Source organism: Rattus norvegicus, chromosome 19, assembly GCF_021556685.1.
Source record: "Rattus norvegicus strain SHRSP/BbbUtx chromosome 19, alternate assembly SHRSP_T2T, whole genome shotgun sequence".
In the NCBI taxonomy this organism is placed as follows: domain Eukaryota; kingdom Metazoa; phylum Chordata; class Mammalia; order Rodentia; family Muridae; genus Rattus; species Rattus norvegicus.
This window is the reverse complement of record NC_141552.1, coordinates 50,827,501-50,851,636: the sequence shown is the minus strand read 5'-3', so window position 1 is coordinate 50,851,636 and position 24,136 is coordinate 50,827,501. Positions and strand designations below refer to the sequence as shown.

The 24,136-nt window shown below is 42.6% G+C and overlaps 1 protein-coding gene across 3 annotated transcripts in view; it reads right to left on the bottom strand.

Annotated features, from left to right (window-relative positions):
- The window catches only part of LOC147999447 (uncharacterized), a 191,043-nt gene that overhangs the window by 76,796 nt on the left and 90,111 nt on the right, over positions 1–24,136 (bottom strand). For 2 of the 3 annotated variants that reach the window (XR_015644132.1, XM_087596662.1), the window contains exon 4: positions 3,622–3,712. The exons of the other annotated variant lie outside the window; for it this stretch is intronic. Coding sequence is in view for 1 of the 2 variants with exons in the window: in XM_087596662.1 (XP_087452788.1) it covers positions 3,622–3,688 (67 nt within the window). In the remaining variant the exon portion in view is untranslated. The remainder of the gene's footprint in view (positions 1–3,621; positions 3,713–24,136) is intronic. 3 annotated transcript variants of the gene reach the window in all.

Here is a 24,136-nt window from a genome sequence, read left to right as displayed (position 1 = left end):
TGAACTCTATTTTCCCCCTTTGTCAGTCATACATGTGTGGTGTACATGCATGTGTATGCATGTTTACATGTGTGCAGGCACACATGTATGGGCATATATGCATGTGGAAACACAAGATTGATACTGAGAATCAATTGTTCCTCCACCTTCATCATTGAGGTAGGGTTTCTCAATAAGACCCAGAGCTCACTGAGATGGCTAGTTTACGTAGGCAGCTTGCTCTGGGCATCTCAGCTGTTTTCTGAGGATGTGAGTACAGGCTGACCATCATACTCAGTGAGCATTTACTTGGGTCTCACACTTATGCAGCAAGCTGCTTGCTGATCACGGAACCATCTCCCAAGCTCTGGGCTGGCTTCTTTAAGTTTTAATGTTTCTCCACTAAGTAAAACAAGATAAAATGGGAACTTAGGAGTCTCTTTTATCGCCCTAAAGACAAGCCTTGTTTGGAGGGATGACAAGAAGCAAAGTCAGTCATGACTGTTTCAACCCCTTACCATGTAGGACGGGCATAAACTCCAAAATCTAGAAAATATGGTCAAAACTGTGCCTTCAGCTGAAGAACTAGGTTATAGGTTATATCTGTGTCAGAGTAAAGCTCTGACAAACTACTTTATATGGATACTTCACAACTCAGTTCACAACCTGTAAATATTTAATCACTACTGATGAACTCAAATGGAAAGATCACAAAGTGGGCAAAATACCGGGAGACACAGGAGTTTGTGAGTGCAATACAAAAAAAAAAAAAAGGAAGGAAGGAAGGAAGGAAAGAAGGAGGAAAGGGAGGGAGGAGAGGGAGGGAGAGAAGGAGGAAGGGGGAGGGAAGGAGGGAGGGAAGGAAGTTAGGAAGGATGGGAGAGAGACAAAGAGAGAGGAAGGAAGGAAGGAAGGAGAAAGAGAGAGAGAGAGAGAGAGAGAGAGAGAGAGAAAGAAAGAAAGAAAGAAAGAAAGAAAGAAAGAAAGAAAGAAAGAAAGAAAGAAAGAAACCCTTTATTCTGAGATGTGAGGGCAGAAAAAGGAGGAACAGGTTCTGATGTAAAAATTCCCAGAACTGAAGAAAGACAAACCATCAGGAAGAAAGAGCTCATCAGTACCACGCTAAGTAAATACAAAGCCACCAGGAAAACATTGCCATGAGGCTACAGAAACCGGAGGAAAGAAAAAGATCTGTGAGTGAGTCCTACAGTGGAGAAAAGACTGTTGTTAGACCAATGGGAGTCTCCTCAGCTAAAGCTCCTCAAAGACAGCAGTAATTTCAAAGTGCCAAAGAAAACCAGCATGCCTGAGAACCCACACAGAGTTAACTAACAATCCAAACTTTGTAACAACAATAACAAAAAAAAAAAGTTACAAAGTGCAGAGAGAACTACTAAGGAGTTGAGATGAGACTTAAGAAATAAGGGTGGGGGGTGGAGTATTTAGCTCAATGCAAGCCCAAGGCCCTGGATTCGGTCCTCAGCTCCAGAAAAAAAAAATGTTAACAAATCAAAGTCAAAAATAATTTGAGCTTTTCAAATTATGATACAATTCTTTGTAATTATCGTGAAACACTAGGAGTAGGTATTTAGGATCTTGGGCTCTTGTTTTATGTAAGAACCAGACAGAAGTTTTACTGGTTTGATAACTTGTTCTGAAGATCTGAAATTAAGTATCTATGTTACAAATTTTGAAGTAAATATGAAAGTAAGATACAGAATATACACTTCAAAATCAGTAAAAGACACAAAATACAAGAGAAATAAAAGATTCCGCTAACGGTAGGAGATGTGAAAAAATATATGGTATACAGAAAAGATGTTCTTAAAGGGGGAAGAATGCATAGGTGCTAAAAATGTTTTATTAACCATTACCACAATAAATACAAATGATTTAAATTATGTTTTAACGGTCATAGATTATTGAATTGAATGAGATTGAAATACTATTTTATGTTGTCCACTAGAGAAGTGGCTATAACAGAACAACACTGAGGCTTCGAAAATAAAATACTAAGGAACTACATATACTACACATGTACTACAAGGAATGACTTACACCCAATCAAAACTAAATAGCAGTAACTCCATGGGAGCCGAGTGGGTTTTAATAGGTTCTTTTACACCTTTCTGACTTCAAATTTTTTAAAATAACAATGTATTCTTTATCACTGAGAACTACATTACTATAGTCTAGGTTGAAATTATCATTGGCACATCCCTTTCATACTCCTGTACTAGATACCTACATTAGAATCCTTGCAACATTTAAACTACAAAAGATGCCGCTTTCGCATTGGTCTGTATCTAAGGAGAGAGTGGGATACGGAGAGTGAGATACTGTAAATAACTGTTAGAAGATGGGAAAGCTAGTGAATTCAGGACTGATGGGAATGTCACCAGCCAGACGCCCTGAGGATATCAAACATGAGGCAAACACGGAAACACAATTCTAATTTCACTTACGACAATTATCTGCTATTTATGCAATCATTTTCTAGTAAAAACCATTGCAGTGGTCAGGGCTGTATCTCAGAATGGAGTGTGTTTTCCCATCTTGGGGTCAGCACTCCAGCATGGCGCACACAGGAGCTCAAGGGCTCCTCATCCTGAGCTGAAGAGATATTGACAGTTGATAGCTTCTGGGGAGGGAGAGTTGTGTTTCTTATGGTTAGGTCAACCATGCTCCAGCGGATGGCCCATACCCACGAGTTTATGAATAGGACTGTTTTGACTAGGTGGGTTATAAAAGAAAAACATGGAGGATGCAGTTCAGAGGCATGGGATGAATCTAAGAGGAGTTACAAAGATAGGAGGAGGGGAGCATGAATGTGATAAAAAAATTAATATATGAAATTCTCAAAGAATTGAAAAAATATTATAATTTAAAATCTGAGTGGCTTAGAGTTACTATTGCTGTGATAAAACACCATGGCCAAAGAAACTTTGAGAGGAAAGGCTTTATTTGACTTACATTTATACAATTAGCTCATCACTGAAGGAAGTTGGAACAGGAACTCGAGAACCTGGAGGCAGGAACTGATGCAGAGGCCATAGAGGGGTGTTACTTACCGGATTGCTTCCCATGTCTTGCTCAGCATCCTTCCTTATAGAACAGGACCACCAGCCCAGAGATGGCACCACCCACAATGGGCTGGGCCCTCCCACATCAATCACTAATTAAGAAAATGCCCTATCTTATAGAAACATTTTCTCAATTGAGTTTTCCTCCTCTGATGGCTCTCATTTGTGTCATGCTGACATAAAGCTAGCCAGTACATTGGGTATGGTGGTACACTTCTATAGTTCTAGCACTCTGTCCATGGAGGCAGAAGGATCAAATCTAACACCATACATCTCCCGCCACACAACGAGTTCAAGACCAGCCTGGGCTACATAAGGTCTTGTCTCATAAAACGTTTTAAAACATTCCAATAAGAAAGCATATTTAGCATTTACGATAATAGTAAAATTCAATTCGCAAGTGACAAACTTCGTTTCTATAATTACGTTTGTGTGCACATATAGTCACTTAACAACCACAACGAGTTCTGAGAGATGTGCTGTTAGGTTACCCTATCATCGTGGAAACAAGTGGGTTAACTTACTTACCCTCGCACGGCTGTGACAGCCCAGTACTCACCTCTGGTGTGCCTGTAGGCCAGACACTTGAATATCAGGCCGAGGAACTGTACGTTGTAGGCAGTCATAACACAGTTACGGATCTGAAGAATCTGGACACGGGAAAGGCACACTCAAAGTGAGTGAAAGATGACAGATTGCATACGCAGGCGGGGCACTTACCATGAACAGTGGTAGTTAAGATATTATACAGGTCCTGAGAGACACAGCCAGAATACAGCAAACACAGAGGCGAATGCCAGCAGCAAACCACTGAACTGAGAATAGGACCCCCGTTGAAGGAATCAGAGAAAGAACTGGAAGAGCTTGAAGGGGCTCGAGACCCCATATGTACAACAATGCCAAGCAACCAGAGCTTCCAGGGACTAAGCCACTACCTAAAGACTATACATGGACTGACCGTGGACTCTGACCTCATAGGTAGCAATGAATATCCTAGTAAGAGCACCAGTGGAAGGGGAAGCCCTGGGTCCTGCTAAGACTGAACCCCCAGTGAACTAGATTGTTGGGGGGAGGGCGGCAAGGGGGGAGGATGGGGAGGGGAACACCCATAAAGAAGGGGAGGGGGAGGGGTTAGGGGGATGTTCGCCTGGAAACCGGGAAAGGGAATAACACTCGAAATGTATATAAGAAATACTCAAGTTAATAAAAAAAAAGATATTATGCAGATACATCAGAACACTCCACTGTAGACTTAGTGAATGTCGCGCACTTTGACTGTACTGAATCCCCCTTTCAATATTTCTTTCTCCAGTAATGAATTAATCCTAGCTTAGTGTGATACTTTCATTTATAAACTTTCCAGTTCTCAACTCATCCTCATACAGACTTAGCTTGAAACATGCATACAGTAGGCAATGGAAATGTTCCAGCTCTTCTGTGACCTTATGGGACCACTGTCATGACCACGATCGTGGCCCAAGAAGTCACTAGACAGCTTTCGACCATACTCTAGGACATTAAAGTCAAAGAACCAACATCCAACCAGTGTGAAAACCACAGCTTTCTCCTGTTAAAAGTACTACTTCTATGATCCTATTGTGAAATTTTTAATCATTTCTGGACAAAATCAGCGAAATGAGGTTTGAAAAAAAAGATCCATCTTTAATAAAGAAAATGTAGAGACTAGTTCATGCCATGTTCTGAATTCAACCTGTTAAATACAACACTAAGCTAGATTTTCTGTCTGTGCCCAACTGTCTATCTCAGATTATATACCCCTTTCTTTTTAAGCAAATATATAGCTACCAATGACTTTTAAGATAACATATAGTATATTTTAAAACAATTTCCATAACCACAAAAATAGAAAAAAACCCTCCCATTACGGGAAATTACCTTTTACCTGTATTTATAGTAGCCCCCCAAAGTCATCATTTATAAGTAATGGATGTATTTCTAACCAAATGGATATTGAAAGAAAAAAGTGCATTTCGTGAGCTCTATCAGAAAGGGTCTTGCAAATAGCAGGTAGGTAATTACATCTCTGGAACCATTCAATTGGCCACCTATCTTGGTGAAATTACAGTAATGTGCATTTTGGCAAATCATATCATTTGACTAAGTCGCTTTAAACGTGCATGGCACATTTCTCCTCTTCCCTCTCAGAGTAATCTCCAGAACACTTCAAACTCAAGGGAAGATGCGGACACAGCCTGACCACCCACCCCATCATAACTGGATTCTCTCTGCAGCATGTTACGAACCTTGCTCTGCCTAAATCTCACTTTCCCAGAAGATGCTACCAGGAAGACCCACTGCCTTGCTCTCCACTGCCACGGTGACAGATCTGAGGGAGCGAACTGTCAAAGGCCTGGCTTGATGGAATAAAAACAAATGGCCAATGGCTGACAACTTTCTTGTACTTTCACAGACTAGAAATTGTCCCTTCGATATCTGTAAGCTAGGTCTACCATTTCCCCAAAGCAAAGGCCCTTCTGCGTAATTTAATGCACTCCATGATACTGTTCATATTCATTTATGCAATCGCACTATAATATATGAAAGACTGGTTGTAAGAAATGGGGTGGACGCTCCCCCCCCCCCGCATTGACATAATAGATGTGTACAGAGCTCTGGAATATTAAACTAATGATTTCATTTGTCTACTCTTGATCCTATGCATAATTAACAAGGTTTTGAAAGGTTGGATATAAAACATTATAGCGTTTCTTGTCAACTTACAATGAGAAGTCTACAGTGACCAATACGAATAACTTGCAAGGGTACTCCTCACCTAATCAGAGAGAATGATGAATACTGGACTCCATCAACGCGTCTTCGTCTGCACAAATCTGCACTCGTTCGTTCTCATTCTCTCACTCTCTCCCAACCCTACCCCCACAAGTAACTACACAATGCAAAACAGGAGCCTTCTAAAACCTACTGGAAACTCTGCCTCAATTACACTTCACACGTGTCAATGTCCATAGGCTTTAAAATTAAGAAAAATTTTAAGTATGGAGAGAGCCATATTAATCTCATTACTATCTAACTCAAAAAGGTACTCCTGCCATGGATTCCTTTGGATTAGCAAAGCTAGAGACACTATAAGGCACACAGCAGTTTCCCATCTTACCCGTAAACAATCAAAAGCCACCATACAAATAAAAGTATTGCCTTCCGTTCATGAATCTTTCCCTTGCTCCATAGTTGATCATTTAAAATCTTACATTAATGTTGCAATAATGCTATAAAAACTACATTCTATGAGTTAGGAAGTGATATGCAGGTTAGGTGGTCTGGTCGAACTGGAGCTGAAGTAATATGTTGAAACAAAACAAGAAGACACAGCCACAAGGGTTTTCCTGGATCAAGAGCCCAGTATTATGCTGCTCACAGGGTATACCACAAACATGAATGCCAGGCACATGGTGTGAACACTGGAATGGGGTCATTTAAGAACATGCCTTCTATCCCAGCACTTGGGAGGCTGAGGCAGGTGGATCTCTGAGTTCAAGGCCAGTCAGTCTACAGAGTGAGTTCCAGGACAGCCTGGAGCTACACAAAGAGATCACTGGTCTCCTTGTCTCATTACACATTAGAAGAAACAGAGAGGACTCTAAGACAATTGTGTCTGAGCTTTTGTTTGTGTGTGTGCATTCGTGTGTATGTATTGCTGGGGATTTGTCATGTGTGTGCTGGGGAGAGGGTACAGGTGGTGTGTGTGTGTGTGTGTGTGTGTGTGTGTGTGTGTGTGTGTGTGTGCATGTGTGTGTGTGTAAGACAGAGGCCACCTTCTAGTGTTCCTCAGTGGCCACTCCCCTCTGTTTTCTACTTTGTTCTCAGACAGGGTCTCTCTCTGGTCTGAGGTTCACCAATTTGTCTAGGCTGGTGGGCTAGAGAGTGTCAAGGGTACTCCTGTCTCTGCCTCCCTGGGGCTGGGATTACAAGTCCAGTCACCACACTCCTGCACTGTGAGAACCAAAGAGAATCAAAGGACAAGGAATCCTGCTGTGAGACCATGTCTTCTACAGTAAAGATGTATCCGTGAAATCTCCAAAATCCGGCCACCTAGATAAGACCAGGTGGCATGGCAACATGGGTGGGGGGAACTCTCATGGAGCCTCACCCCTCTATGAAGAGCTATAAGCAATTAATTGCTGAGAGAGGGAGAATCAGTCTACCCCAGGGATGAGTCCCCCAACCGGTTACCCACTACCAAGTAATCAGTCCCCAAATCATGAACCTAGAAACAATATGTAGACTCAGCAGGTATACACACGTGTGTGTGTGTGCATGAGAGAGACAGACAGACAGAGAAACAGGCAGACAGAGACAAGAGATAGAGACATACAGACAGAGAAACAGAAAGACAGACAGACAGAGACAGAGAGACAGATAGAGAAACAGAAAGACAAAGACAGAAAGAGACAGAGAGACAGAGAGACACACAGAGAGAGACAAAGAGAGAGACAAAGAGAGAGAGAGAGAGAGAGAGAGAGAGAGAGAGAGAGAGAGAGAAATAATAAAGAAAAAGAAGCCATGAGTTTAAGAGGGAATTGGGGTGAGAGATGGGAGGGAAGGGAGAACAAATTATATAATTATATTTTAAGCACAAGTAAAATTTTTTACAAAAAGGTGGGAAGTGATTGAAAAAATATCCAATATTGGGCTCTGGCCTTCGAACACGTGCATACATACGCATGTACACCTCCACATGAACATATGCACGAACACGTGTGCACACATTCGACAAACACAAATCACCCAACACGGTAAAAATCCATTTGAGGCCTGGAGACATCAGTCAGAGACGAGCAGTCGAGCCTTCTGGAAGCCATTCCCAGGCAAACTTGCTGGTTGGGGCTGTTTTGATTTTAGGAAACTGCACAAAAGAACTCGATGTGGTGAGCGCGGGAAGACAGAGAGTCAAACACTCGCGCCTCCTAAAAGCTAAGGGGGTGGTGATTCTGACTCCAACAGTTACCTTCGAGGTAAAATTAATTATTGATTGGCGAAGTCTGGACGCGGAATGACTGCTATCAATATTTTAATACTTTCTCTGCTAATTTCATTCTCACCAGAACCGCCTAAGAGCTGTTTGCTTTTTGCAAAGCTTGCCGTAATGATCATCTTAAGGTTTCCAACACTCCGGAACGCTCCGAGTCTTTCTTTAATTTCTAAGATCAAACAAGGTGGGGGAGGGGCGAGGGTTCACACCTCATTCCTACAAACGAGTGATTTCCCCATCCTTTGAGGGCTCATGAACTTCGGAGCAGTATTAATCTTTAAAGCCCCACCCGTGCTACACATGTTATCTATTCAGGTGTGTGTTTGTGTCGTAGTCTGGGGCTTCTGTGCACAACTGGAATCTGTGGAGGTAGAAAGTAGACCTTACCAAGGAACTGAAGTCCTCTCTAGAGCCAGCATCTAGGACACCCAGTTAAAATGCATCTCACTTCAGGTTCCTCCCAAAAGGTTTTAAAGACTCCTTGGGACTGGGCAAGTCACAAATGAGTGTGAACAAATAGGAAATGAGACCAAGGCCAGAGAATTGGGAGTCCTGGACCAAGCTGGACCACATGGAGGCATCTTGCCTTGTCTACATAAAAAGGGTGGAGACGTACGTGACTCAGTTGCCAGCATTTGCCAAGCATGCGCGAAGCCCTGGATCTGATACCTAGCACCATAGAAACTAGATGCGGTAGAGTGGGTTTGTAAGCCTAGTACTTAGGAGGCAGGAGGATCAGAAAGTTAAAGTTATCCTCTGCTACTTCAAGGCCAGTCTGAGACACATGAGACCTTGGCTTGGATTTTAAAAAGGAAAGAAAAAAATCTCTCCGCTTTAGTTCTTCATGGTCCAGTGGTCAAGAGAAAGTGCTAATGACCAACCTGGAGATGTCAGCCTATGAAAACTCTCAGATTCCAAGATGACCTTCAGGTGGCCTCAGGAACAGAGCCATAGGCTGTAAGGTTGGCAGCAAGGCTCCGGGGCAGACCAGGAGAAAGTCAGCAGAGGCTGGAATGACCCAGGGCATTTAAAGCCCGGAAGGGCTGTACTGGGGAAAGAGCTCCCTGGTGACATTCTATTTTATATACAGCACAGCAAAGAGGCCCACTGCACTACCTTTTAGAAATTAAAAGATGAGTCCAGTGAGATGGCTCAGGAGATAAAGGTGCTTGCCACAAAGTCTGATGACCTGAGTTTGATCCCCAGAACCTACAGAGTGGGAAGAAAGAGCTAACTACTGCCCTGCAGGTTGTCCTCCAACCTCTATGTGCATATGTAAGCATGCACGTGTGCGCGCGCACACACATACACACACACACACACACACACACACACACACACAGAAAGAAATGTTTTTGAAAAACCTAAAATGAATTTTATAAAAAGTTAAAAAGACTATCAACTGCCTCGTTGAACCATGTAAGAGCGAGAGGGAGCGGTGCTGTCCTGGGCTCCTATAGACTGGGCAGAGATGTATCCCCATGCTGTATTTTTTAAAAGCATATACCTGTACCCTTCAGCCTGTGGCCAATTTCAATCGCCCCTTGGACTCTTCAGGAGATTTTAGACCCGTAGATATTAAAATATACAACTATGCAGGCCCTTGTATAAGCAGCAGAATGCTTGTTTGTAAGCTGTCGCATCTTCCCGTGCATCGGGGCTGAGTCCCTGATAAGGAGTTAGCTTGTGCTGTCTAGGGAATAACCGCACGAAAGCAGGTCAGACATAATCAGTGCAGATGCAGTTTTTCTCTCCAAACGTTTTTGACTATGTAAATTCACTCTCTCGGTAAATCGTCATGTGCTGTCTGAGTTCACTGGGAAGTTGGATCCATCTTCTTCAGACACAGATCATTTATATCTCAAGTGACCTCTAAGACTCCTTGCCTAGGGATGTCCCCCGCCCCCAGCTCTACACTGGGGAGGAGAGTACAGTAAAACAAGAGTAAAAACGGTGTGCTCTTGAGAACAGCCAGATGTTAGCCAGCGGTTACTGCCATTTATTCCACAGTGTAAAAGTACCCTCAGCGCTGTGCTGGCTACTGATACAAGCTAGACTCATCAGAGAGGAGGGGGCCACAATCGAGGAAGCTCCTCCTGAGATCTGCTGTAGGCAAGCTGGTGGGGCATTTTCTTGATTAGTGACTGAAGTTGAGGGTTCGGCCCATTGTGGGTGGCACTATGCCCTAGGCAGGTAGTTCTGTAGTGTGTAAGGAAGCAAACTGAGCAAGCCATAAGCATTGAGCCAGTAAGGAGCACTCCTCCACTTCTACGTCATTTCCTGACCAAGTTTCCACCTTGAACTCCTATCCCCACTTCATTTGATGATAGAGTGTAATGCAAACGTGTAAGGTGAAATAAACCCTTTCCTTCCCAAGTTGCTTTTGGCCGGTGGTGTTTCATCAGAGCAATAGAAACCCTACTTAAGGAAAGTGTCACCCAGGGAGTCGCTCTGCTTGCCTGGGGCTCTCCCCTTTGTGAACTCAACTGGCTGTCTTAAAAGCACTCAGCCAATTTCTGTTAGGTGCTTTGAGGGCTGGTTGTATGATGTCTTGCTGTCTGTTACCTATCTGTTGCTTGCCATTTATTCTTTACTTTGGCCCATTGTAGACATGATGAACTCAGTTATTCAAAGCTGGAAATACATCTATGAGAAATCATTCTCTGGGCTGTATGGAACAGAATGTGATCACGTGAGTCCTCAGATGAAGAAGTCACTGACGTGAGGCTTGTGTACTCTCCACTCCCAGACAGCAGCTCTCTCTGATCACCTTCCTCCCCAGTACTGAGCCCACAGGGAATAGAGCAGTGCCCTGGTTGGCTGTTGCCAGGTACCTTGGTCATCACTTGACACTTCTCCTGCTCTCCCTCACTACATCCAAACCATCGTCAGCCATCACTGACTCAGTGCCTTTCACAGCTGTCCAGTCTGCTACTTGCCTACATGCACCAGCATGCAGGCTGGATTCGGTCTGGCCACCATGTTCCTTGATTCTTCATTCTCTCTACCTCCCAGCCACCACCAATGCATCTCCTGACTCAATGGAGCACTGTCCGACTTAGGCTCCTTCAGAGCTTTTGATGCCCTGGGACCACGGCTAAGTTCTCCGTCCAGCATTCTGGATTGATCCTGGGATTTGTGATCAAATCTCATCTCTCCCCACTTCGGGAAACCTTAGCTCCTGGACCCCTTAATACACACGTTCTTACTCTACTTGAGGTCTTAATCTGACCCCATTTTACAGATAAAGAAACCGAGACACAGGATAACTAAATAAATGCAGCACGATGTATAAATAGACGGGCCCGGATGCTCCCAACATTGACTACTAAACCTCACTGGGCTTCTGGACATAATCTGAATAAACCATGTTTGAACTCGTGACATATAAAGACAAATGTGTCAGTTGACATCCATAAGCCCTGCGTGGGTCAAGATCTGTCTGACCCAACGGCCAGAGGGTCGGCTCTGCAAAGCTCTATAGGAATTTCCTCTAAAACAAACATTACACCTTCTGGCTTACTGCACAACCCACCAGGGAAGCTGCTCCATTTATATCAACATTTCTGACCTACTTTGAGGAACAATAAAGTAGAGATATCACAATGGAGAGTTATTCTCTTGCCAAAAACAAAAAACGAACAACAAAAAACCCTAAAACTACATAATTAATGTCACAGAAAAATGTGGGTTCCAAGTGCTTCAGAAATCCAAACTGTATGTCATTTTGCCATTTATAGTTTATTAACAAAATTAGATGTAGCTTTTTCCTATTAACTGCTGTACATTTTTCTGATGTTAAATCAATAGAGTTTCCATTTTTCATGGAACAGAAATTTAGGAAATTAAATACATCAGACAAGTGGTCATAATGCAACTGTGAAAGGGCACGGGAAAGATTAGATTAATGGCCACCATTCATCACACACATTTGCATCCTCGAATAGTAAAGGTCCTAATTGCTTGCCTTGGGTTCTTATAAGTATAAAGCAAAATATGGATTTAGCAGATTGGCCTTTCTGTCTTCCAGGACAAAAATTCCTGGGCACATATCTGTGGTCAATAAGTCACTCATTGATTGGCTCCTGTAATAAGCTTGTTTAGTTGCTCGAACTGACACTTAACCGTTCTAAGTACTTCAAGCAGTGGGAGGTGGCAGCAGGGCAGACACAGTTGTATTTGTTAGTGGCAAATGATACTTTAAAATATTTAAAAACATTTTAGAGGTCCACTGAAAGCACAGCTGTAGTAGGCACAGCTACACGACTTTCTTAAGATTCATTTTTCTATCCTTAATTATGTGTATAACTGAGTGGACCTGTGCACCTGCATGTGATACCTGTAGAGGCCAGAAGAGGGCGTCGGAGCCCCTGGCGCTGTAGCTATAGCCAGCTGTGAGTCGAAGTGGGTGCTTGGAACCAAACTCAAGCTCTCTGTAACAGTAATGTGGGCTCTTAACCACTGAGCCATCTCTCTATCCCAGAGCCACATATTTGTCTACTATGTGCAGGGTATGGCATTAGTTGCTTAACAAAAGTTGGTAAAAGAACATACTTTTTTTCATGATAGCACTTATGTCTCAGGAGGGAGTTAGCTCATCACACAAGAGTCTCAGGGTGAGCCAAGAAGGATGGTACATACCCGTACCGCCACTCAGGAGGCTGAGACAGAAGGGCAACATGTTCTAGCATGGGCTGTACAGTGTGTGTGAGATCAGCCTGTCTAGCAATATCTCAGAATGAAAAAGGAAAGAAAAGAAAGGAAGGAGGGAAGAACCGACCAAACACAAGAATTTGAACACAATGGGTCATGAACTTAAGGTTAAACTATGAAATCATTGTCTTCCAACCCTTCTGCACTCCCAGTGGCTACCCAAGCATAGCGTGCTCCTCTCACTCCTACTTAGGCCTCACCTCCAAATCAGGGAACTTTTGTTCTAAGACATACTTCTCTCTGGTTCCAGACGAAGCCCCACACACATCCCAACAGTCTGGGTTCTCAGCTGGGACCCTGGAGATGATTTGTGCTATAGCATGAGAGACTGATGGCTGCTTTCTTTTCTCTCTAATTGTGCTTGCTAAGAGGAGGGACTCACTGAAATTTTTAGGCAATAGCAGCAGATGTTGTGGGGGAGATATGGTTACTCAGGGTCAGAGCTTGTCCGGGACTGGCAACAGTGTACTACAAGGGTATACCCAGGTTAATTTGAACAGCAGGATCTTTTGGAAGTAGCAACAGTCCAGAGTCTCCAGCATTATGAATTATCCAAAGGAGGGGATCCAGTGAAATAGTCAAAGAATAAATGACAGGAAGTCGGGAAAGGGTATCCCATAGTCACTGGCCAAAACACAAACTCAAAATACCATTTTCACTTATTTGAATTTTTCTTGGTCCAAACATTCCATCAATCCATTGCCCTCAAGATCTTCTTATCCTAAACAATTTTAAATCTGTAAAAGAATTGTGGCCTAAGTTGTAAGTGTTCTCTATTTTCTGCTGAAAATCTATGACAGCTTGCCAGAGTGACAGGTGTAATCCATCTCCAATGGATCTGGTGTCACAGACTTACAGGGTGGATAGTAAATGTGACAAGTTTCAGATGCGCTAACCAGAGAAAGTCAATCCCTCAGCCCCTCTCTCCCGCCATTCCGATGACTGTCCCCATCCTTGCCTTACTAATAGGTCCAGAATGTTCCATTTCCACAACACTGGCAGCCGGGACAAAGCCATGTTGAGCGTCAACCAGCATCTGACGCCCCATTGCCAGAACCCCCACCCTTCTCTGCCATAAGTCATTTCTGGAAAAATGTTCTGTTCCACAGAGGTAGCGCTGACCTGCCTGCAAGTATTGGTTGGTCTGAATGAACTAAATAAATGAATGGGAGGACAAGCTTTTAAAATTCCACTACAGTGAAGCAAACCTCCTAGCTTGTTATGTCCGGGCAGATGCAGGTTTTCTGAGAATTTGCCAGTGTGTCAAAGTGACATGAAAAAAAATCTGTTCCCCAGCTCCTTAGTCAAATAAATACTTGGAAATCCACTGTGGAACTAGGAAGCACAGCGTCCTGGCCTTTTCAAAGATACAGGCTAAATAACCTGCATGGAGTAGAAAGACAGGATTTTGGAGATCAATACAGAAAGAAGAGGAGGGAGAAAGGACAAATAATCCTACGGATGTTTGAAAAAGCCTTAAGGAGTCATATTTTATATTTATATTTATATTTATACCAACTACACACACATATTAAGTGAAATTATACACTACATACACACAATATATATATGTGTATATATATATGTATATATATATAATATATCTTAAGTGAAGTCAAGCCACTTAGCCTGACAGTGCTCCCCACGAGACCCATAGAATATATAACAAAATCCCAGTGCCAGGCACAGGAAACCTTTCCTGTTGTTGGTCAAATTACCTGAAGATCTCTCAAAACAAGGCTGTTACTACTGTCCCTGGCTACCTCCCAGAGGTTCAAGGTAAGTCCCTGCTGCTGGGGCCACCACAGTTTGGACCAGAACTCAGAAGAGATATCTGGATCTGACCTGGAAGTCTCCTCCTCCCTGGGGCCTAATCCAGATTATTAGAAGGTGCCGTGCACGCTTCAGGTGGAGGGAAGCAGTGAAATGTCCTAGCTGGCAGTGACATAGGAACCACGGCCATGACCAGCATGGTAGAGACCCTTAAATGTGAAATAGAGGCATCTGGATATTTACAGTAAGCAACAGCTCTCTCATTAGAGCCCAGGCCTGCTCGACAAGCAGGAAACCATGCCTGTTAATGAAAACAGCCACTTACCTAGGCCTAGAGAAGCCATGGATCCTAGGGGAGACTGCTGCCAACACTTCACTAGAGCATAACTTCTAACTGCATTTGAAATGCCCTTATACCCCCAGGTAACTGTGGCTCTCCTCCCCATTAAAGAGGCTTCTTTTGCAGCAGATGAAGCCATTACAGGAAACCACAAATGGTCAAAATGAGGAGATGAGTTGATCGTGTGGTACCTGACCCAACTGATAGATCTACAGCATAATTCCTGCATCTAAGGATCAGGGACACTGAGAAAGAGGACTTAGAAAGACTGTAGACCTAGAGGACAGGAATTCTTCTGTGCGACTGTGTCTCCTAGAAATGGGAGGGGCACCACAGCTCAACAGTGTGGCTGCCTAGAAGTTGATCAGGACAATGACGACATCAGTGGACATGCTAACCTGGAAGAGGAAAATTTCACAGGGCCCTACTTCTAGACAGACAACTAATGTCTGCCAAGAGATAGAAAATTAGTCCTTCCAGGAGGCTCCTAACTGGTTATCCAATACCAAATGTCAGCCCTAAAATCATATACATATAAGCAACACTAAATGAATTCAGCAGGTAGTATTTGTGTGTGTGTGCGTTTGTGTGTGTATGTGTGTGTGTGTGTGTGTGTGTGTGTGTGTGTGTAATTGATGTATGTATGTGTATATGTGTGTGAAAGTAAAACAGTAACTAATAATCAAAGAAAAAGAAGTCATTTCTTTGACAGGGAGGAACATGGGAGGGGCTGATGGGAAGGGACTTGAGAGTAATTAGGAGGAGGAAAAGAAAGAGGGAAGATAATACAATTACTTTTTAGTTACTTTTTAATTAAAGACTCAAGCCTTTGTTGCAGTTTTAGCCAACACAGGACCACTGAAAAAATAACAGTCAGTTTGTTTGCCGTGAACTAGCTCCGTGGAAAGGCCCACTGTTCTATATTTTAATTGCCCCCTGATTAATTGAGGTGCCCTATTAGACCGTGTGACATTGGACATCCATCATAGGGACATCACTCAACAGTTAACAGTCTGTGAATGAACACTTCGATAGTTCTACAGAGGTGTCGGAGAAAGTGAAAAAGGTAAGATTTAAGGGAATTACAGGTTCGGTTCCTTCAGGACCTTGGGGTCCTTTGCTCAAGGGTCTACATCCTTCCTAGGCAAGATGGCAAGACGGGTACTTGAGGGGTTGAAGCATATCCATGGCTCACACCATGCGCAACTCCACCAGCAGTCACGATCCTCCCAGCAAGAAGTCAGTCTGCAGCTACCTGTGGGCTTAGGAAGAGATCTGTGACAGAAGGTCTGGTTTCTCAAATCCGTGAGACACTGTGCTGCTTGATGAGTTTTGTCGTTCTGAGAAGTCACCTAGCTCGCTGGGCTACCACAGAATGAAGGACATCTGCACCCAGCATTGCTACCACACCAAGCTATAAACCCTTGTGCTGAGATAAAGAACATTTCAGAACAATTTACAGCAGGAGGGAGGAAAAGTTATAATGGAAGGCAGGAAGAAGAGAAAATGAGGAAGATGAAGAGGGCAAAGGAGGGAGAGGAGGAAGTATGTAGTACAGGAAGTCACAAAAGTTGGTGTGAGTTTTCATAGAGCATGCCTGAGTACACATGGTCGATGTGTGTGACATCATCTATACAAAGATATGAGGCCGTGTATCCATGGACACACAGTGTGACATCATCTATACACAGATATGAGTCTGTGTATCCATGGACACACAGTATGACATCATCTATACACAGATATGAGTCTGTGTATCCATGGACACACAGTATGACATCATCTATACAAAGATATGAGGCCGTGTGTCCATGGACACACAGTGTGACATCATCTATACACAGATACGAGTCTGTGTATCCATGGACACACAGTATGACATCATCTATACACAGATATGAGTCTGCGCACCTATTGACACACACAGGGTGACCTCATCTATACACAGATATCTATGTATGCATGCCCATACAACAGGACTTAAAAGACTAATGCCGACCGGAAGTCCCACACCTGCGGATCCCGGCACGCAGCAGCTCTCTGCTCCCAAACCCCGTGGGAGAGAGACCTCACCGCCTGATCAGGTGGGCACTCCTGAGGCTGCAGAGCGGAGGAGACCACCAACACTGCCCACCCCTGCCCACATCCCTGGCCCAAGAGGCAACTGTATAAGGCCTCTGGGTTCCCGTAGGGGAGGGCCCAGGAGCGGCAGGACCCCTGCGCCTGAGACACTGCCGGAACCTGAAGGAAACAGACCGGATAAACAGTTCTCTGCACCCAAATCCCGTGGGAGGGAGAGCTAAACCTTCAGAGAGGCGGACACACCTGGGAAACCAGAAGAGACTGCACTCTGTGCACATCCAGACACCAGAGGAAAACACCAAACGCCATCTGGAACCCTGATGCACGGAGGCTCCCGGTAAGAGCGGCGCAGATCTTCCCGGTTGTTGCCGCCGCGGAGGAGAGGACTTAGGCAGCACCCCATGAGCAAATTTGAGCCTTGGAACCACAGGTAGGACCAACTTTTCCCCTGCAAGAAACCTGCCTGGTGAACTCAAGACACAGGCCCACAGGAACAGCTGAAGACCTGTAGAGAGGAAAAACTACACGCCCGAAAGCAGAACACTCTGTCCCCATAACTGGCTGAAAGAAAACAGGAAAACAGGTCTACAGCACTCCTGACACACAGGCTTATAAGACAGTCTAGCCACGGTCAGAAATAGCAGAACAAAGTAACACTAGAGATAATCTGATGGCGAGAGGCAAGCGCAGGAACCCAAGCAACAGAAACCAAGACTACATGGCATCATCGGAGCCCAATTCTCCCACCAAAGCAAACACGGAATATCCAAACACACCAGAAAAGCAAGATCTAGTTTCAAAATCATATTTGATCATGATGCTGGAGGACTTCAAGAAAGACATAAAGAACTCCCTTAGAGAACAAGTAGAAGCCTACAGAGAGGAATCGCAAAAATCCCTGAAAGAATTCCAGGAAAACACAATCAAACAGTTGAAGGAATTAAAAATGGAAATAGAAGCAATCAAGAAAGAACACATGGAAACAACCCTGGACATAGAAAATCAAAAGAAAAGACAAGGAGCTGTAGATACAAGCTTCACCAACAGAATACAAGAGATGGAAGAGAGAATCTTGGGAGCAGAAGATTCCATAGAAATCATTGACTCAACTGTCAAAGATAATGTAAAGCGGAAAAAGCTACTGGTCCAAAACATACAGGAAATCCAGGACTCAATGAGAAGATCAAACCTAAGGATAATAGGTATAGAAGAGAGTGAAGACTCCCAGCTCAAAGGACCAGTAAATATCTTCAACAAAATCATAGAAGAAAACTTCCCTAACCTAAAAAAAGAGATACCCATAGGCATACAAGAAGCCTACAGAACTCCAAATAGATTGGACCAGAAAAGAAACACCTCCCGTCACATAATTGTCAAAACACCAAACACACAAAATAAAGAAAGAATATTAAAAGCAGTAAGGGAAAAAGGTCAAGTAACATATAAAGGCAGACCGATCAGAATCACACCAGACTTTTCGCCAGAAACTATGAAGGCCAGAAGATCCTGGACAGATGTCATACAGACCCTAAGAGAACACAAATGCCAGCCCAGGTTACTGTATCCTGCAAAACTCTCAATTAACATAGATGGAGAAACCAAGATATTCCATGACAAAACCAAATTTACACAATATCTTTCTACAAACCCAGCACTACAAAGGATAATAAAGGGTAAAGCCCAACATAAGGAGGCAAGCTATACCCTAGAAGAAGCAAGAAACTAATCGTCTTGGCAACAAAACAAAGAGAATGAAAGCACACAAACATAACCACATATCCAAATATGAATATAACAGGAAGCAATAATCACTATTCCTTAATATCTCTCAATATCAATGGCCTCAACTCCCCAATAAAAAGACATAGATTAACAAACTGGATACGCAATGAGGACCCTGCATTCTGCTGCCTACAAGAAACACACCTCAGAGACAAAGACAGACACTACCTCAGAGTGAAAGGCTGGAAAACAACTTTCCAAGCAAATGGTCAGAAGAAGCAAGCTGGAGTAGCCATTCTAATATCAAAGAAAATCAATTTTCAATTAAAAGTCATCAAAAAAGATAAGGAAGGACACTTCATATTCATCAAAGGAAAAATCCACCAAGATGAACTCTCAATCCTCATCTTCGATTGGTTTATATACAAGTGTGCAATTTCTAGGCTTGAAAGTAAAATGATGCTATCTGGTGCTGGATAGAGGAGCCTTATTTTTTATTATGGCAGCTTGCTATTTTTGTAACATGGTGATTTGGTTGAACACAATAAAGTACAGTAGTAACTGATCTCCCCCTCTTCCTGGATGAGTGAGGAGATGATTAAATGTTGATGTCAGCATCCATGAGCATATTCAGATGAGCTTCTGCTTCTGTTGAAAAGGGTGCTGTGTTTGATTGTGGTCCGAAGCTTTGAAGCACTACTTGGCATCTCCTTCCTTGGAGGTCTCACTGTTTAAACATAACAGATTTGATTGATAGCTTGTTGGTAAGGTGAGGTCCAGCTTGTCTCCACTAGGTCATCTTCATGTGAATCCGGTGGTTATATGGTTTTGTTCTAGGGATATTTCATTTTTTTAATAATGGTTTTAGCTGACATTCATGGAGAGAATGAATCCTTAGAACTGTGCCACTAGTGAAAGGAAATCCTGTCTAGAGTTTCTTTACAAAGCTGTGTCACACCATCCTTTGGGCCCTCTGCTGGAAAAGTAGAATCAAGTCTCAAATAATGCCTTTTAAATTGTATCCTCTAGTATTATAGATGTAGGACAGTACTGTATCATACCTCTGTGGATGTAAAATAGCTTGTACCTGCTTTATGATACGTAGTAGTGACCGTGCTTTATCAGAGCTGTTTTTAATGATGTTGCTCAGAATGTTTTCTTTCCAGATGATGATTGAGAAGCTAATTTAAAAAAAAAATGGTGCCAGGTACCACAAGAGTAACAGAACTGTGCTCTTTTCTCGGGTTTTGTTTTTTTTACTTTTTTTTTTTAATGGAGTGTGCTGGATGTCTCTACAGTTTTGTTCAGATGACTGCAGAACCTGGAAAAGCTGTTGCTGCTGTTGATGCATAACACACTGCTATTATTGGTCTTTTTATATAAATATAAATATATATATATACAGATATATAATTTGAATTTTTTGAAACTTTAGCTGTGCTGTCAACTTTGGAAAAAAGTATCCCCGTTTACTGTGTTGAGTTGGCACTGTACAGAAATTAACAGCCATATTGGTCTAGAAATGTTGAACTTAAGTTTTTTCCATTTGTACAGGGGTAACACACTGTATTAAATATGTAAGGTCTTATATACGTGGGTTTGATTACAAAAACTAATAAAGTATTCTCCAAATTAAAAAAAAAAGAAGAAGATGAAGAAGAAGAAGAAGAAGAAGAAGAAGAAGAAGAAGAAGAAGAAGAAGAAGAAGAAGAAGAAGAAGAAGAAGAAGACTCAAAATTGAGTGGGAAGTTGGGGGAGGGAATATGAATATGTTCTAAATGCATTGTATGAAATTCTCAAAGCATTAATAAAAATATTATTTAAACAAAAAAAAGACTAATGCCATCCTGGTTAGCTTTGATTATCAATTTAACACAACCCAGAATTACCTAGGAAGAGAATCTCAACTGAGAAATTGCCTAGATCAGATTAGCCTGTGGCAATGTTCATGAAGCACTGTTTAGATTGTTAATTGATGTAGGAGGGCCAGGCCACTGCAGGTGGCACCATTCCCTAGGCAGGTGGTCCTGAACTGTATACAAAAGCCAAGTGAACAAGCCTTGCCTGTCTTGGTTACTTTTTAGTCGCCATGATGAAGCACCAAGACCAAACTCCTTAGGAAAATAAAAGAAAGAAAACTGTTTCATTTTGGGCTTCCTTACAGTTTAGAGCAGTGGTTCTCAATCTTCCTAATGCTAAGACCCTTTAATACAATTCTTCATGTTGTGGTGACCCCCGACCATAAATTTTTTTTCAGTGCTACTTCATAACTATAATTTTAATACTGTTATAAACAGTAATATAAATACTTGATATGCAGGATATCTGATATGCACATTCCAAAGGGGTAGTGACTAACAGGTTGAGAGCCGCTGGTAAGCACTAACTGGCCAAGACATGGTCTTTTGAAACCTCAAACCTTAACCCCAATGACACACATCCTTCAGCAAGGCCACGCCTCCTACTAGTCTTTCCCAAACAGTTCCAACAATGGAGGATCAAGCATTAGAAGAAGAGCCTGGGGGTCATTCCCATCCAAACTACCACACTGCCTTCTAGCCAGCAAACAGCAGCCCCCAGGTTTGCAGCCTTCCATCTTTGACTGTGAGTTCCTTGGTTGGAGGTAATGCCATGTGCAATAGGAAGTAGGCCTGCCTTTAAGGTCATGTCTTGAGTTCCTGTCTTAACATCTCTCAAAGATGGACTGAAACCTAGGAGAGTAAGATAAAATAAACCGTTGCCTCCCCTAAGGTGCTTCGGGTCAGGGAAACTACCATAGCAACAGGAAGGAAACAGGACAAGCATCTTACCCGGAAATGAAAGTCCAATTTATATGAGCATATGTAGAAAGTCAAGAGTAGGTAGTTTATGATTACATCAGAGTCTTGAGATGGAGAGAGGCTCGATTTATTATCTATGCAGATACATGCAAGTTACCATAGAACTGAAATTAAAATATATGCCTTTTATTAAAATTTTCCTGAGACCAGGACATGTTAAAACTTGAATTGAAGATTCTCGTTCTGGAAGAGCCTGTTCACTCTTTCCTCCCCGTCCAAAACAGTTGCATTTTGTTTCCTGCAGAGTGACAGCACCGAGTATTCTGACTGAGGGAGAAATCACGTGCCACCAAGCACTGCAAAGCCACAGGGCAGCAATGGTGGCTCTACAACATAGTCATTCTGTAACAGCGTTTCTAGACTCATTTCCCAAGCCCATCTCCATCATGAGATTCTGCTGAATTCTTACTAGTGAAGGCAAGATCACTTCCTGCTCCCCGGTGATTGTTCTGCATATTGATATGAAAAGACAAGCAAATCAACAGCTTTCTCTGGGAACTTGGACCACAATGATGAAAAGTCACAAGAGCCCAAAATACCCGATGGTTGACACAGGGATTTGGGGTTTTAAAACAAGACCAATGTTGGCTCTGGAGCATACAAACATGTTTCTCAAAACAGCTGCTGCAAACACACAAGAAGACAAACAAAGACTTTTCCAATTACATCTTTTTATGTTATACATTAAGGCAGTTTTTACAGAAGGTCATACTGTGGTTGTGTTTGTTCAAGTCCAATTATGTTTTAGTCTTGGTAAGCAGGCAAGAGAAGGAATTAATAAAGGCAGGGAATGGGGAATACACCAGTAGAGACTTCATTGTGAAAGTGTCTGCTGACAGAAATGTCTCATCAGACCAATAGAAAAAGGATGAATGGCGCTGGGGTATACTAACTACCCATATGGAGAAGCCAAGTTAGTCCCTCTCTCACACCCTCCACACAAAGACCAATCCCACCAAAATCAGGGGTTTCATCATGAGGGCAAGACTTTCATTTTTTTAGTACTGTACAATATGAACAATATTTAATGGTTTCAGTATGGAGAAGGATTTTTTTAAAAGAACAATTTGCTAAAAACCTAAACCAGAAAGAAGACAGAAACCAGGCTGGAGAGATGGCTCAGCGGTTAAGAGCACTGACTGCTGTTCTAGAGGTGCTAAGTTCAATTCCAAGCAACCACAGGGTGGCTCACAACCATCTGTAATGGGATCTGATGCCCTCTTCTGGTGTGTCTGAAGACAGCCATAGTGTACTCATATACATAAAAGATAAATAAATACAACTAAAAGAAGACAGAAACCTGTTGGGTCAGGCCTGGTTGGAAAGTAGAATGACATAGTTCCTGCCCCTGAAACACGGCCAACAGGGTGTGGGCCTCCACAAGTGTCAATGGCTGCTATAGTCATAAAGCTTGTTTGTATAATAATGTATACATTTTCACGTTCTTCCTTCAAGGAATGCCCTCCCTGTTATAATGAATGAACTCATGATAATCAAAGACAACATGAATCCAGGAGGGGAAAAGTCTGACTAATGTCTCAGCAAAATGGTCTCAGCAAGAAATACCAGCACCTTCATGACAACCCTTAAAGCTGTGGGAAAGAACTCTGAAAACATGAGTTTAAAAAATATATAATTTCTCAACTATGCAAAAAGATAAGAATGCAATATGAATTTATGAGGGGTTTTATGAATCTAAAGGAACAAAAGCAGCTGTGTTGTGAGCCAATTTGTCAGAAAGGAGATAAAGAGACTTATGAAGTGGTGATCATAGGGGATCCCACCTAGCTAAGGGTTTTGCTTATACTTACAAAGGCAGGCAGATCCTGAGTTCAAGGTCACCTGTGACAGAGAGATTTTAAGTCCAGGCCTAGGTATGGTAGAAATGGTACTTTCAGGGTGGGGTCCAACCCAGCTAGTTTATAGTCTATGCTTAACACAGGCAGACAGATCTATAAATTCTTTTGCAATGTTAAAAAAGAAGTTGTGCTTGCTGTCTCCAAAGAATTAAGGGGCTGGATCACGGGTTCTATGCTGATTCATAGGATAATCAAAGGGAATCTGGAGTGAATGACTGGATGGATCTGTAAAATAAAAGACTGGGCTTATGATCTGCAAGAGATGAGTGATCCAGAGAATTTTTTTAGAATAGCTTGGAGAACTGTCTTGAGCAGAGAATGACAACAGAAAGCTGCCTAAAAAAAAAAAAAAGAAAAAGAAAAAAGAAAAAAAACAAAAACCACTGTCTGGAGATCTCCAAAGAAAGCAGAACAGAGAGAAAGCAATCTGAAAAGCTGTCTCAAGCAGAACATAAATCGTCAGCTTGGCCCCACAATTTGACTTTAAGTCATTTATTTCACTGCTCTCAAACACATCTTCTCTCAGAACCCCTCTCTAAGCTAAGTCTGGTTCTTGGCAGAAACCTAGGAATGAGTTAAGATGAAGAATTATTCACTTTTTCACAGATTTATCTTATTTTTTTAATTTATATGCCCACAGAGGCCGGAAGAGTATGCTGGATCCCCTGGAACTGGAGTTATACCTGGTTGTGAGCCACCCAGTGTGGGCATTGGGAACTAAACCCAGGTCCTCT